Source organism: Peromyscus maniculatus, chromosome 2 (assembly GCF_049852395.1).
Source record: "Peromyscus maniculatus bairdii isolate BWxNUB_F1_BW_parent chromosome 2, HU_Pman_BW_mat_3.1, whole genome shotgun sequence".
Taxonomy (NCBI): domain Eukaryota; kingdom Metazoa; phylum Chordata; class Mammalia; order Rodentia; family Cricetidae; genus Peromyscus; species Peromyscus maniculatus.
Window position 1 is genome coordinate 21,811,856 of NC_134853.1, and position 13,582 is coordinate 21,825,437.

The 13,582-nt window shown below is 40.2% G+C and overlaps 2 protein-coding genes across 5 annotated transcripts in view; one reads left to right on the forward strand and one right to left on the reverse strand.

Annotated features, from left to right (window-relative positions):
* LOC143266765 (uncharacterized) overlaps nucleotides 1-13,582 on the reverse strand; it is a 401,183-nt gene that overhangs the window by 200,770 nt on the left and 186,831 nt on the right. The gene's annotated exons all lie outside the window — the stretch shown is intronic.
* The window catches only part of LOC102904548 (signal-regulatory protein beta-1-like), a 67,739-nt gene continuing 64,189 nt past the window's right edge, over nucleotides 10,033-13,582 (forward strand). For all 4 annotated transcript variants that reach the window (XM_076563835.1, XM_076563833.1, XM_076563834.1 and 1 more), the window contains exon 1: nucleotides 10,033-10,200. In XM_076563835.1, the coding sequence (XP_076419950.1) occupies nucleotides 10,128-10,200 (73 nt within the window). In that variant the 5' untranslated portion in view covers nucleotides 10,033-10,127. The remainder of the gene's footprint in view (nucleotides 10,201-13,582) is intronic.

A 13,582-nucleotide genomic window follows, 5' to 3' on the forward strand; every position in this document is an offset into this window, starting at 1 on the left:
AATAGTTGCTCAGTCCCATGTAGCTGGACATCTCAGCTGGTCTTCTGTATATGCTAGAATTCTGAAGAAGTAGGTTCCAAGGCCAGTAAAAGAATAGACATGCTAGCAAGGCAAGGGCAAGCAGGTGAAGAATGAATAAGTGCTTTCTTCATCCATTGTTCTTCTATAGGCTTCCAGCAGACATTTTGGACCAGATTAAAGGTATGCCTTCCCACCTCAAGATCTGGATTGTAGGCATGTTGTCTTTGTTCCTCAAGATCTGGATCACAAGTATGCCTTCCATTTCTGGATTGTACTTTATTCCAGATACAGTCAAGTTGACAATGAAAAATAGCCATCACAATCCATCCCTTGTCAGCTTTTCACACAATCATATCTCTTATTTCGTGATTAATTGCTGTCATAGTTTGAGTTTTTATTCCTGTGAAGAGACACTATGACCACAGCAGCTCTTATAAAGAAAACATTTAATTGAAGTGGATCCATTATCATCACGATGGGAAGCACAGCATGCAGTCAGATATGGTGCTGGGGAGTCCTACATTTTGCAGGCAACAGGAAGTTGACTAGCTGTGACATTGAATAAAGCTTAAGCAAAAGATCTCAAAACCCACTCCCACATTGACACACTTCCTCCAAAAAGGCTACACCCACTCCAACAACCCACACCTCCTAATAATGCCACTTCCTATGAGATTATGGGGGCCAATTACATTCAAACTACTACAATTTCCAAATGAAAAACAATAAACAGGTAATAATAATTCCTAAACATAATATAACTATCCCATGTACAATTGCAAATTCATTATATATTTAACCATGCCACAATTACACTTAATGTGATATAACTATCCTTCATACAACCACAAATGCACTATAAATTTAGATTAGGTGGCAATGTCCCTTGGGGACATCCTTCTAGTATCTCAAACTTACATATGATAACTATTGATATTTTTTAATTGATGCTACAACGTCTGATAAGGAAATTCAAAGCAAACACATATCTGTACAAATACATTCTTAAGAAATTTTAACAAAGGCACTCATATCAGTTATAATCCTCATTTATGCAACCTATCACATGGGCTTAGATGACATTTAGAACTACTATCCTTTACTATCCATTCTGTATTTCCTTTACCCCCTCCATCCTCTCCACCAGTAGGTCTTTGCTCTTTTCCTGGAGTACTGACCCATACCTTCATTCCTGATGGGTCTGTGCCCTTTGTCAACCAGCATGGATTAGGCTTTTGCAGTTTCCCATTAACTTTAATCACAGGGCGTGGTAGCATCAAGAGACACCCTAAAGGATCTCCTGCACTCCAGGCATAATCCTTCTTACTTCCTTTGTGGAGTAGCAATCCAACATTCCCATGATAATCTGGATCTATTACCACTCCAGACATTGTTATTTTTTTTTTCTTAGCCTGATGGTTTAAGGGTATTAGACGTCCAAAGGGACATCTTCACCATTAGAAGTGACCAGGGGGAAGTCTGAGTGTCTATTTCAATGAAATGTTTGTTGTTGCTCCTGGCAGGAGCACACACCCCTCTGAAACCTAGACTTCTAGGTCAATAGAACTTAAGGTTGCAGGAACGGGAAGCAAAATCTTTCTTACAAGTGATAGTAAGTGGAACTATTCTCCTTTCCATCTCTTGATTTCTGGACCTGTGAATCCTGGCTATGGCCACCTAATTGGCATTGCAATGGTGTCTTCAAAAGTACATTACATCTACCAGGCCAGCTGCTTCAGGATGGTAGGGAACATGGTAAGACCAGTGGATTCCATGATTATGGGCCCACTGTCATACTTCTCTGGCTATGACATGTGATCCCTAGTCAGAAGCAATATTATGTGGAATATTGTGTCAATGAATAAGGCATTCTTTAAGTCCATGGATGGTGGTTTTGAAAGAAGCATTACATGCAGAAAACACAAATCCATAACCAGAAAAATACTCTAGTAAGGACAAAGCATTGTCCTTTCCATGGAGGAAGTGGTCCTATGTAGTCAAATTGCCACTAGGTTTCTGGCTGATCACTCCAGAAAATGGTGCCATATCTGGGGCTTAGTGTTGGTCTCTGCTATTGACAGGCCTGGCACTCAGCAGCAACTGTAGCCAAGTCATCATTGATGAGTGGAAGTCCATGTGGTCCCTGTCTCTACCACCATAGCCACATTGTTCATGGACCAATTGAGCAATGAAAAGAATATCTAGGGAAAGAAGCCGACTGTGCACAGAACCTGTATTCCTGTCTCGTTTATTCCTATTGAACTCCTCCACAGCTGAAGTCACAGCTGAAACAGGAATGAAGTCGGCTTATCTAATTCATGCTTAGAAACACCATGCTTGATTAGCCAAAAACAGAACCCATATGCATCCTACCACTGTAAAATTCACTTTGTCTGTGCTGACCATTACAGGTTAGGCCACTATGGACATTGTTTTTTCTGTGTTGCCAATTATAATAACTATGATCACTTTGCCTCTGGCAATTCAGTACTGTCACCTGGCCCCTGCTACCTCAGGGCCCAATTAAATCCATTGCATTTTATTAATACATTTGAGCAGTAGTATCTCCAAACCTAATGTCTGGTACAAGGGGAAGGGTGACAACAAAACTCTTCAAATGTACTGGTGCCCCTCTCACCATTTTGCTTCATATAGGATTTGTGAAGCACATGTCTTCTGGACCTTCTCATTGTGGAGTATTAGGTTTTGTACAGAGTACCCACTCTAGCATTGCAATTTCTCTGAGCCTTGAAACCCTTCATCAACATTAAGCCAAGGGATATCAGGCATCTCCCCTCTTTTTCAGCAGGCCATCATTGAATAAACACTTAAGCCAACCATTCAACCAAACTTTTCACAATTCTTTTCTATCTGTGCAAACTTGCATATTAAACCTAGAATCTCCACTCAGAGGGCCATATCAATAAACTCAGCCTGATCTAGTTTTATGTTCTGTACTGGCTGGTCTTGTGTATCAACTTGAAACAAGCTAGAGTCATCAGAGGAAGGAGCCTTAGTTGAAGAAATGCCTTGAAAAGATCCAGCTGTAAGACATTTTCTCATTTAGTGATCAATGAGGGAGGAACCAGTCCATTGTGGGTGGTGCCATCCCTGGGCTGGTGGTCCTGGGTTCAATAACAAAACTGGTTGAGCAAGCCAGGGGAAGCAAGTCAGTAAGCAGCACCCTTCCATGGCCTCTGCGTCAGCTCCTACTTCCTGGATCCTGCCCTGTTTGAGTTCCTGTCCTGACTTCCTTCAGTGATGAACAGCCATGCTAAAGTGTAGGCAAAATAAACCCTTTCCTCCCTAGCTTGTTTTTTGGTCATTGTGTTTCTTCAAAGAAATGGAAACCGTAAGATATATTCCTTCCACCACTATTCCACACCTTTAAAATCCATTCCTACATATATTCCCCAGATTCCTGTTTGAATGAATTAGCAAAAGCATTAGGTTCCTTAGCAGTGTAGCACACTTCCTCATGGACTACACTTTCTATATCCTCTCTAGGAGTTTGCTTTGCCTTGATCTGGTTATAGGTCCAGGGGCAAATATTGGTGGCCCTTCAGGAACACTAGTATTGTGTTGCCCGAAATTTCCTTCAGAAAAAGTCACTGCTAGTTTAGCAGACACTGAAGGACTAACTTTTTAAGTAAAAGGTGAAAAGGGCACTATTTCAAGGGATGAGGCTGAAGGTATTAAGTCCTCAGGTGAGATAACCCCTTGAAAATTGAGGATTCAAAGTTCTTAGCTTCAATGGGGTCTTCCCACACACCCCTATCTCAAGTTATAGAATCACATTCTTTACCAATAATTACTTCAGGCTGCCACCATCTGAGGCTGAGGCCTGAATTTTTGCTGTACTTCAGCCAAACCTATCATAAGGGCTGTGGTTTGATTTTCTGCAACCCAAGTTCTATGGCTGCTGGAGAGAAGATTTTCTGCTGGGGCACACTCAGAAAACCTGACACTGTTTATGCACATCTGGAGCCAGTCAACATTATCAGTACGTTTTTTGTTATCCTTTACTGTATTGTGAAGTTTTTTAACTTTATCACGAAGCTCATTCCTATCCTTTATCAATTTATCCAGAGATATTAAGAGCAACCAACCAGCAACATTACTTTCCTTATTTTCCCCAAACTGTCAAATGTTTCATATATAATGTCTCTGAATCCATTGCCACTCACTACTGATGAATCAAGATAATCAAATGCATTTATTTCTTTAAATTGGAAATATAGTTTACACCATGGGCCTTCAGTACTTTCCAAGCTCGCAGGCAGTAGAATTACTTAAAAGGCTTCAGTAACTGGAGGTGGTGGCAAATTAAAAATCCATTTCCAGATACTTAATAGATTCATCCTTAAACTTCTGCTTCTCTAGAACCACTCTGATATCAAAATCTGTATTAGTCAGAAAATCTAGAGTCACAGAAGTTATATAATGAATATATATATTGAATTTGTTATTTAATAATGTGTATATATGGGAACTTGTTGGAAATACTTGCAGTATTTCCAATGACTAGCTGTGCATAGAAAGTCCAATCATCCAATAGTTTCTCAGCCTCATGAGCTGGATGTCTCAGCAAGTCTTTTGTACATGCTGGAATCCTGAAGAACTAGGCTCCAAGGCCTCTGAAGGAATGGGCATGCTAGCAAGGCAAGAACAAGCAGGCAAAGAATGAATGACTGCTTCCTTCTTCCATTGTCTGTATAGAAGCTTCCAGCAGTAGGGATGACCCAAATTAAAGGTGTGCTTTTCCACCTAAATATCTGGATCAAATGTTTGTGGTCTTTCTGCTTCCAGATCTAGATCACAAGTGTGCCTTCCATTTCTGAATTGTAGTTCATTACAGATATAGTAAAATTGACAACCAAGTATAGCCATCACAACTATCCTGGATTTTTGTTTTTCCATATGAAGCTGAGCATTGTGTTTTCAAGATCTGCAAAGAATTTTGTTGGTATTTTGATAGGTATTGCCATGAATCTGTAGATTGTTTTTGGTAGGATGTCAATTTTTAATGTTAATCCTAGAGATCCACAAGCATGGGAAATCATTCCATTTTTGGATATCTTCTTCAAATACTTGAAGTTATTCTCATACAGGTCATTCACTTGCATCAAGATATTTCATAGTATTTGTTGCTATTGTGAAGGGTATTGTTTCTCTGATTTCTTTCTCAGCCCACTTATTATTTGTATATAGGAGAGCTACTGATTTTTTTAGTTAATCTTGTATCCACCACTTCACTAAAGTTCTTGGGGTTACTTATGCATACTATCAGATCATCTCAGAATTTGTATCCCCTTGATCTTCTTTGGTTGTCTTATTGCTCTAACTAGAACTCCAAGTAGATACGAAGAGAATGAACAGCCATGTATTATTCCTAATTATAGTGGAATTGCTTTGAGTTCCTCTATATTTAATTTGAGGCTGACAATGGGCTTGCTGTATATTGCTTTTATTATGTTTATGTGTGTTCCTTGTATCCCTAATCTTGCAAAGACTTTTATCATGAAGGGGTGTTAGATTTTGTCAAATGCTTTGTCAACATCTAATGAGATGACCATGTGTTGTTCTTTTCTTTTTCATTTCAGTTTGTCTTTATGGTGGATTACATTGACAGATTTTTATATGTTGAACCATTTCTGCATCTCTCAGATGTAGCCTACTTGGTCATAGTGGATGATCTCTCTCTTTTTTTTATCTATTTTTGGATACAGTTTTATTGAGCATATCTGCATCTATGTTCATGAGGGAAATTGGTCTGTAATTTTCTTTATTGCATCTTGGTATGGTTTGGGTATCATGGTGACTGTGGCCACATAAGATAAAATCAACCATGTTCCTTCTGTTTCTATTTTGTGGAATAATTTGAGGAGTATTGGTATTAGGTCTTCTTTGAAAGCCTGATATAATTCTGTGCTAAAACAGCCTAGCCCTGGGCTTTTTCTTTTCCCTGTTGGGAGAATTTTAAAGACTGCTTCTATTTTCTTAGGGTAGGTCTACTTAAATTGTTTTTCTTATCTTGATTTAAATTTGGTAAGTACTGTCTATTTAGAAATCTGTCCACTTCTTTTAGATTTTCCAATTTTGTGAAGTGTAGGAAGGTGAAACCTAATGATTCTTTGGATTTCCTCAATGTCTCTTGTTTTGTGTTTCATTGTGTTCCCCTTTTTGTTTTTGATGTTGTGCATTTGTTTATTCACTCTCCATCTTAGTTTGGATAAGGATTTGTCTATCTTGTTGATTTTCTCAAAGAACCAACTCGTTATTTCATTCATTCTTTGTATGGTATTTGTGGTTTCTATTTCATTGATTTCTGCCCTGAGTTTATTTATTTCTTGCCTTCAACTCCTCCTGTGTGTTTGTTTCTTTTTGTTCTAGAGCTTTCACGTGTGCTGTGCACTGAGTGCTATGAACCTTTCTCTTAGCATTATTTTCATTGTGTCCCACAAGTTTGGGTACCTTGTGCATTCATTTTCCTTGAATTCTGGAAGAGTTTAATTTCTTTATTTCTCCCTTTACTCAGTGGTAATTCAGGAGAGAATTGTTCACATTCCATGATTTCTAGGCTTTCTTTTGTTTCTGTTCTTTTTAAAATCCGTCTTTAATCCATGGTGATCTGATAGGATGCAGGGGTTATTTCAGTTTTCTTGTATTTACTGAGGCTTTCTTTGTGACTGAGTATGTGGCCAACTTTGGAAAATGTTCCATGAGGTTCTGTGTTTGGGTGAAATGTTCTGTAGATATCTGTCATGTCCATTCAATTCATAATGTCTGTTAGCTCCAGTATTTTTTGCTTTAATTTTTGTTTAGGTGATCTGTTCATTGGTGAGAGTGGGGTATTTATGTCTCCCACTATTAATTTTTGAGGGCCAATGTATGATTTAACTTTTAGCAGTTTTTCCTTTAAAAAGGAAATTTATGCTCTTTTGTTAGGGCATAAATGTTAAGAAATAAAATGTCATCTTTTTGGATTTTGCCTTTGATAAGTATGAAGTGTCTTTTCCCATCTCTTTTGATTAATTTTGGTTTGCAATCTATTCTGGTAAATATTAGAATAGCTATATCAGCTTGATTCTAGGAGCCATTTGCATGGAAAATCTTTTTCCAACCCTTTACTTTGAAGTATTGTTTATCTTTGATGTTGAAGTTTTTATTTTTATTTTTATTTTTTTTAATGCAGCAGTAGGATGGACTTTTTTTCCCATCCATTCTGTTAGTCTGTGTCTTTTTATTGGGGAATTGAGTCCATTGATATTGAGAGATACCAATGATTAATAATTGTTAATTCCTTTTATTTTGTGGTAGTTGATGATGGGTGTGTGTGTGTGTGTGTGTGTGTGTGTGTTCCTTCTTTGGGTTATTCAGGTGTGAGATTATTTATTGTCTGTGTTTTTGTGGGTATACTTAACTTCCTGGAGTTCGAATTTTTCTTTTACTACCTTCTATATGGCTGGATTTATGGATATACATTGTTTAAATTTGACTTTATCATGGAATATCTTTTCTCCATCTATGATGATTAAAAGTTTTGCTGGTATCTGTAGTCTCACAGAGTTTGCAGCACATCTGTCTAATAGGTCTATCTGTATATGTTATTTTTCCTTTTTCCTTTGCAGCTTTTAAAATTCTCTCTTTGTTCTGTGTGTTTGGTGTTTTGATTATTACATGGTGAGGGATCTTTCTTTTCTGGGCCAATCTTTCTTGTGTTCTGTAAGCTTCTTGTACCTTTACAGATATGCCATTCTTTTTTTTCTTTTTTTTTTTTTTTTTTATTTTTCGAGACAGGGTTTCTCTGTGTAGCTTTGCGCCTTTCCTGGGACTCACTTGGTAGCCCAGGCTGGCCTCGAACTCACAGAGATCCACCTGCCTCTGCCTCCCGAGTGCTGGGATTAAAGGCATGCACCACCACCGCCCGGCCAGATATGCCATTCTTTAGGTAGGAGTATTTTCTTCCATGATTTTGCTAAAAAATATTTTCTGGGTCTTTGAGCTGGGAATCTTCTTCTATTCCTTTTGTTTTCAGAGCTGAGGACCGAACCCAGGGCCTTGAGCATGCTAGGCAAGCGCTCTACCACTGAGCTAAATCGCCAACCCCATCTATTCCTATTTTTCTTAAATTTGATCTTTTCATGGTGTCTGAGATTTCCTGGATGTTTTGTGTCAGGAAATTTTTAGATTTAATGTTTTCTTTGATGTATCTATTTCTTCTATCATGTCCTCAACACCCAAGATTCTCTCTTCTATCCCTTGTATTCTGCTGGTGATGTTTGCATCTATAGTTCATGTTTACTTTCCTAGATTTTTCCACTGTCAGAATTCCCTCAGTTTGTGTTTTCTTTATTGCTTCTATTTCCATTTTTCCAGTCTTGAATAGTTTTATTTGTTTCTATCAACTCTTTGTTTGCTTTTCTTGGTTCTCTTGACATTATTTGTGATTGTTTTCTCTTTGTTCTTCTTGCTGCCATGGCCTGTGGTTGAGTAGAAGGTCTCTATCCATGTTGGGAGATGGACTTCTGATGTATTGGATAGCCCCTGGTCCACTAGGGGATTGCTGCCCAAATTTGGGGCTAGTATTCAGGCTATGTTCATGGCCTCTGATCTGGTCAGTGGACCTCTGTGGTTCAGGACACTGGCCTGGCCTCTGAATGGGTGGAAGGCTTCTGCCAGAGGTATGTGCTAGAATCTGGTGATAAGGAGAGGAGGGGCATTTGGAGTTGTGTTGGCTGAGCACAGGTGGAGTAGGGGGCTCAGAATGCTGGCCTGGTGTCTGGTGGAGTATGAGGCTCCCACCAGGGGTTTGGGCCAGGATAAGGTGACAAGGAGAGGAGGACCATTATTATTATTGGGGTTATTTTGAGTGTACATATATATGCAGTGCATGGGGCAGGAGTGGGGGAGTGGCTTACCTGGTTTTCAGGAAGCTGACCTGGCCTCTGATGGGGTGAAAGTCTACCAAAGGTGTGGGCCTGGATATGGTAATGAAGAGAGGAGGGGCAGTTGCAATTAATAGCAGATAATTTTTGTACATCAAGATGATAACTCCAAACTATAAATACCTGCATTAAATATGTTCAAAATACAAGTGAAAAAAAAAACACAGATGTGGTTGATATCAGAATTAAAAGAAGACCTATATATCTACAGCACATTGACAGAATAACCCACCTACATTTGCCTGTACACTTCCTGAAATGAGGGAATAATTTCTTGTTTAAGATGCTGGTCCTATCTTTGGGCAGTTCTGCCTTTATTCTAGATCTGCTTAACATGAAGCTGCAGTGAAATATCATCTAATATTTCTTCACTAGTTATCCCTTCAGATCTTTGCTGAAATTTCATGGCTCGGAATCTCATGTGCATCACCTGCAGACCAATACCCTCCTGGTCTTCAGGAGTTGCTTCTTGAAAAAATAAATCCACAACTATGTCAATAGACTACCATTTTTCTTCTTCAAAATGCCATTTTGGTCAACATGTTGACACTACTATACGTTAATACTTGAATGTTTTTTTAAAAGCTGAACCATGGAATGAAGAAGTTATAGGTTGCAATCAACAGCATCCAGGATTATAAACTTAGGTGTTTAGCATCCTTTTGGTAGGACAGTGGTAGGGCATACCTTTAATCCCAGCATTCAGGAGGCAGCATTCAGGAGGTTGGTGATCTCTGAGTTTGAGGCCAGCCTTATTCACAGAGTGAGTCCCAGGACATCCAGGGCTAAACAGAGAAACCCTGCTTGAAAAACCAAAAAGGAATGAAAACAGCCATTTGTCCTGAATTCCAATTGATGAGTTACTAAGACAAGATGTCTTGAGACCAAGTGGATCTAGAATAGGTAACAGAGAAATCGAAAGGAATACTTTTCCTAAGCATATCTGAGTTCCTCTAAAAATGCATGATAAATAACTCCTCCCTTGCATCTGCCTGCAATGCTATGTATCTACTTCAAAATAACCAGCATGGTTCCTGTTTCATAACACAGTATCATCCTTTATACAGAATAAGACACAGATCCTCTTTTATGTGCAGATCAGAACCTGGGATCTAACCAGCACAGACACTGGGCTGAGCAAGCTCCTTAGTTCTCAACATGGTTGACCTTGGCTTCTGGCTTCATACTCCTCACAGTGTCCTGATGTTGACCCTACTGCTGGAACTCCCAGGTGAGCTTGTCTCTGGACTTGCCTTTGGGCCACTCTTGTGTGAAAAGAAAAGTATTGGCTCAGCACCCCCAAGATCAAGATCTCAGACAAAGTTCTCAGCACAAAGGAGATTTATTTGCCCCAGAAGGACAGGCATCAGGGATAAGGGGCAAAGACTGGAGACAGAGTAAAAGGGAGAAGGGACAAGGGGAAGGGAACCAGGGATATGAGGCAGGGATATTTGTCATAGAGGGTCAAAGACTATCTCTGGATAGAGGGGAAACAGATGTGGCATATAGAAAAACATCATTTTATAAAGGTAAAATAGAAAACCCCATGTTAGTATGAGATGCTTAAATTTAATTGGGAATATTAATTAGATGAGTCAAATGGGGCTTCTGATTGCTGGATTTCAATACTTTGATAGCTGGTAGTTACCCTCAGGAGGAAGAAGTTGTCAAATAAAGGAATAGACTCTGAGGGAATAGCTTTAGGAATGTAATCTGGTAGTTTTTAGTAAGGTAGAGGGAATTGAGGAGAAGGGCAAGGCCTGCCAGTACACTTGCTCAAGTGGGCTAGTGTCCTTTTATTCCCACTATTCTGTTTTGTTATTGGGTGGCTGGATATTGGGTAAGTGTGTTTCATTCTTTCTGGCAGATTCCTACTAACACTGGGGCATTGTTTTTAGGGGACCCAAGGAAGCTGGTTGTTGGTCTAGGCCAGGAGGAACAGGCTGAATCAGTCTATGTACAGGTTTTTCAGCACCAGATGCTGAGGTTGGGCAAGTGCAGTTTGTGAGGCTGGACAGAATATAGATTCCTAGGAGACAGTGGGGGATGGCTCTGGAGTTGTTGGAGCAGTCTATAGTTGATTTGAAATCTATTGGGACAGATAGACTAGGGAAAAAGGTAAAGTTAAGGAGTGTAGAAAATGTTTTATCTTGGATGTACATTTGAAACTGCTAGGTTTAACTGTTAGAACCATGGTCCTGGTAGTTGGGAAGAGGAGTTCAAGACCAGGGAAAATGGGAGAGATCCCAGGGAAGGCAGGAGAGATCCCACATTTAGGAATAGGTAATAGGTAGGAAAACTTAGGCTGTTGGTTGGCAGGAGAACTTATCTGAAGTCTGTTTGAGAGTTTTTGAGAGGAGCCAGGAAAATTTAGATTGGCTATCAAGGTTAATTGGGGAAGAACTGTTACCTAAAAGTGTTGTGACCATGTCATGAGACCCCCAAGCAAGACCACCACAGAGCCTATATCCGATGCAAAACACACAGGGGTTCATTACAAGCCCAGGCTTGGTCCACATCTAACACACTGGCTTACCAGGTGAAGGAGGACAGCCCTGATCTCTCAGGATGAGGAGTTTTTAAAGGGAAAAACTGCAAGCAGGGTGTTACAAGCCTTGGCATCATATGATTGGGTGAGGGTGTGTAACCTTTGAATTTACTGGTTGGGGTTATAGTTATCATCTTGAGGGCGGGCCTGAACAAGTCCTTGAGCTGCCATGGGGGCTGCCTGGCCTCACACGTTCACATTGACCCATGTATATAGTTCTAAGTTGGTGAAGGGTCCCACACAGTAAACAACTGGCTGAACCTTGAACAGTCAAAGTACATGCAGAAAGGAAGCTACTGCAAGGACTGTGTCATAACCCTCCCAGAAACTGCTGCTCAAGTCTCAGGAAACTGAAATTGAGGCCTGATCTCTAAGAGAAGACTGAGCAGCCTGTTATGGCATCTGCTTGGTCCTTTCAAAAGCAGGGTCTGATTGTGTTGAGGAGAATATAGTTTAGGAGGCTTTTGTCAAATGGTGGGAGGGACAGTATGTAATAGGTTTTTAGGGTTGATGTGGAAAGGTTGAGAGAACTTGGTTTTGGTTCCCAAAGGGGAACTTGGGTGGTCAAGGGGACAAGTGTATGAAAGGAAAAGTTGGAAGAGATCTTTGAGAGTTTGAGACAGGAGCGTGGAGGATTGGCACAACATAGAGACAAAGAGATAAGTGTGGAAGTATTGAGGGGAGGAAAAAGTGTGGCTGATATATTGTGTACCCCAGTAAACTTATCTGGGGGTCAGAGAACAGAACAGCTACTGTATTAACCATAGAGGTTAGGCAGTGGTAGCACACATCTTTAATCCTAGCATTCTGGAAGCAGAGATCCACCTGAAATAGAGCCAGGCATGTTGTTGACACACACCTTTAATCCCAGCACTTGAAATCTTATGTCTTGCTTGGAAAAGACACATGCCTTTAATCCCAGTAAGTGATGTCAGGAAGCAGAGCGGTATATAAGGCATGAGGACCAGGAACTAGATGCTTCTTAAGCTTATAGGCTTTTAGTACCAATACAGCTGAGATCCATTCAGATGAGGACTCAAAGGCTTCCAGTTTGAGGAGATAGGATTGGCTGATAAGTTGGTGAGGTGAGGTGAGCTGTGGCTTGTTCTGCTTCTTTGATCTTTCAGCGTTCACCCCAATGTGTGGCTCTGAGTTTTTTTTTTAATTAATAAGATCATTTAAGAATCGTGATACAGGTAAGAAATGTGAGTAATGAATATTTGGTAAGAGACGTTTGGAGGGATGGAATCTGAGATTGTGGAAGAGGTTAGTAGTTGAGGGAGATATTGGTGGAAATAGATTGTGAGAGGGGATCATTAGATTGTAAGAGGGGATCAATAGATTATGAGAGGGGATCCCAGGGTTTGTTAGACTTAGAGGTAAGCATGTTTCTCTATGGCAAGAGCTCATAGACAAGGTCCATCATGGACAGTGTTGCCTAGAGTTTTGGAGAGGTAAGTGAAAAAGGGCCAAGGTTAGTTTTAAGAAGTGTTTAGGTGTTTTGGAAATACAAGGATGGAAATGTTTGCATAGATCTGGGAGGTAGATAGGTAGAATAGAAAGGAGAATGCTTTAAACTTAAGGAATTATTTGTGGATGGGAGGAAGGAGAAGGCCGAGTAGTGGCTTGTTATAGAGGATTTACTAGGGTTGGGTATCCAGGGGCCCATGAGCAGAGGAATATGGCCAAGAGAGCAGAGATAAGGAGTGGAGATGAGCAAGAAGGTTTAAAATGAGGTGTCTACGGTTTGGCTTGAAAAAGAACTTAAAATAGGTGACTTGGGAGAGGAGAGTTGAGCTTTGGAAGGTGAGACCAGGTAACTCTTGGAGCTGATGAAATTGAAGTGAGGTGGTGTCAGATTGGCTAGCAGAGAGGCAAGGAGTGTAAACAAGGAGGTTATCTATATTCTGAAGCAAGCTTGAGGGAAAGGGGGGAAGGTAGGCCACGTCTATAGTACATGTCTGACCAAAAAGTGGGGACTATCTCTGAATCCTTGGGGAAGGACAGTGCAGATCAGTTGTCAGGATTGTTGAGTATCAGGATCTGTCTATGTGAAGGCAGAGGG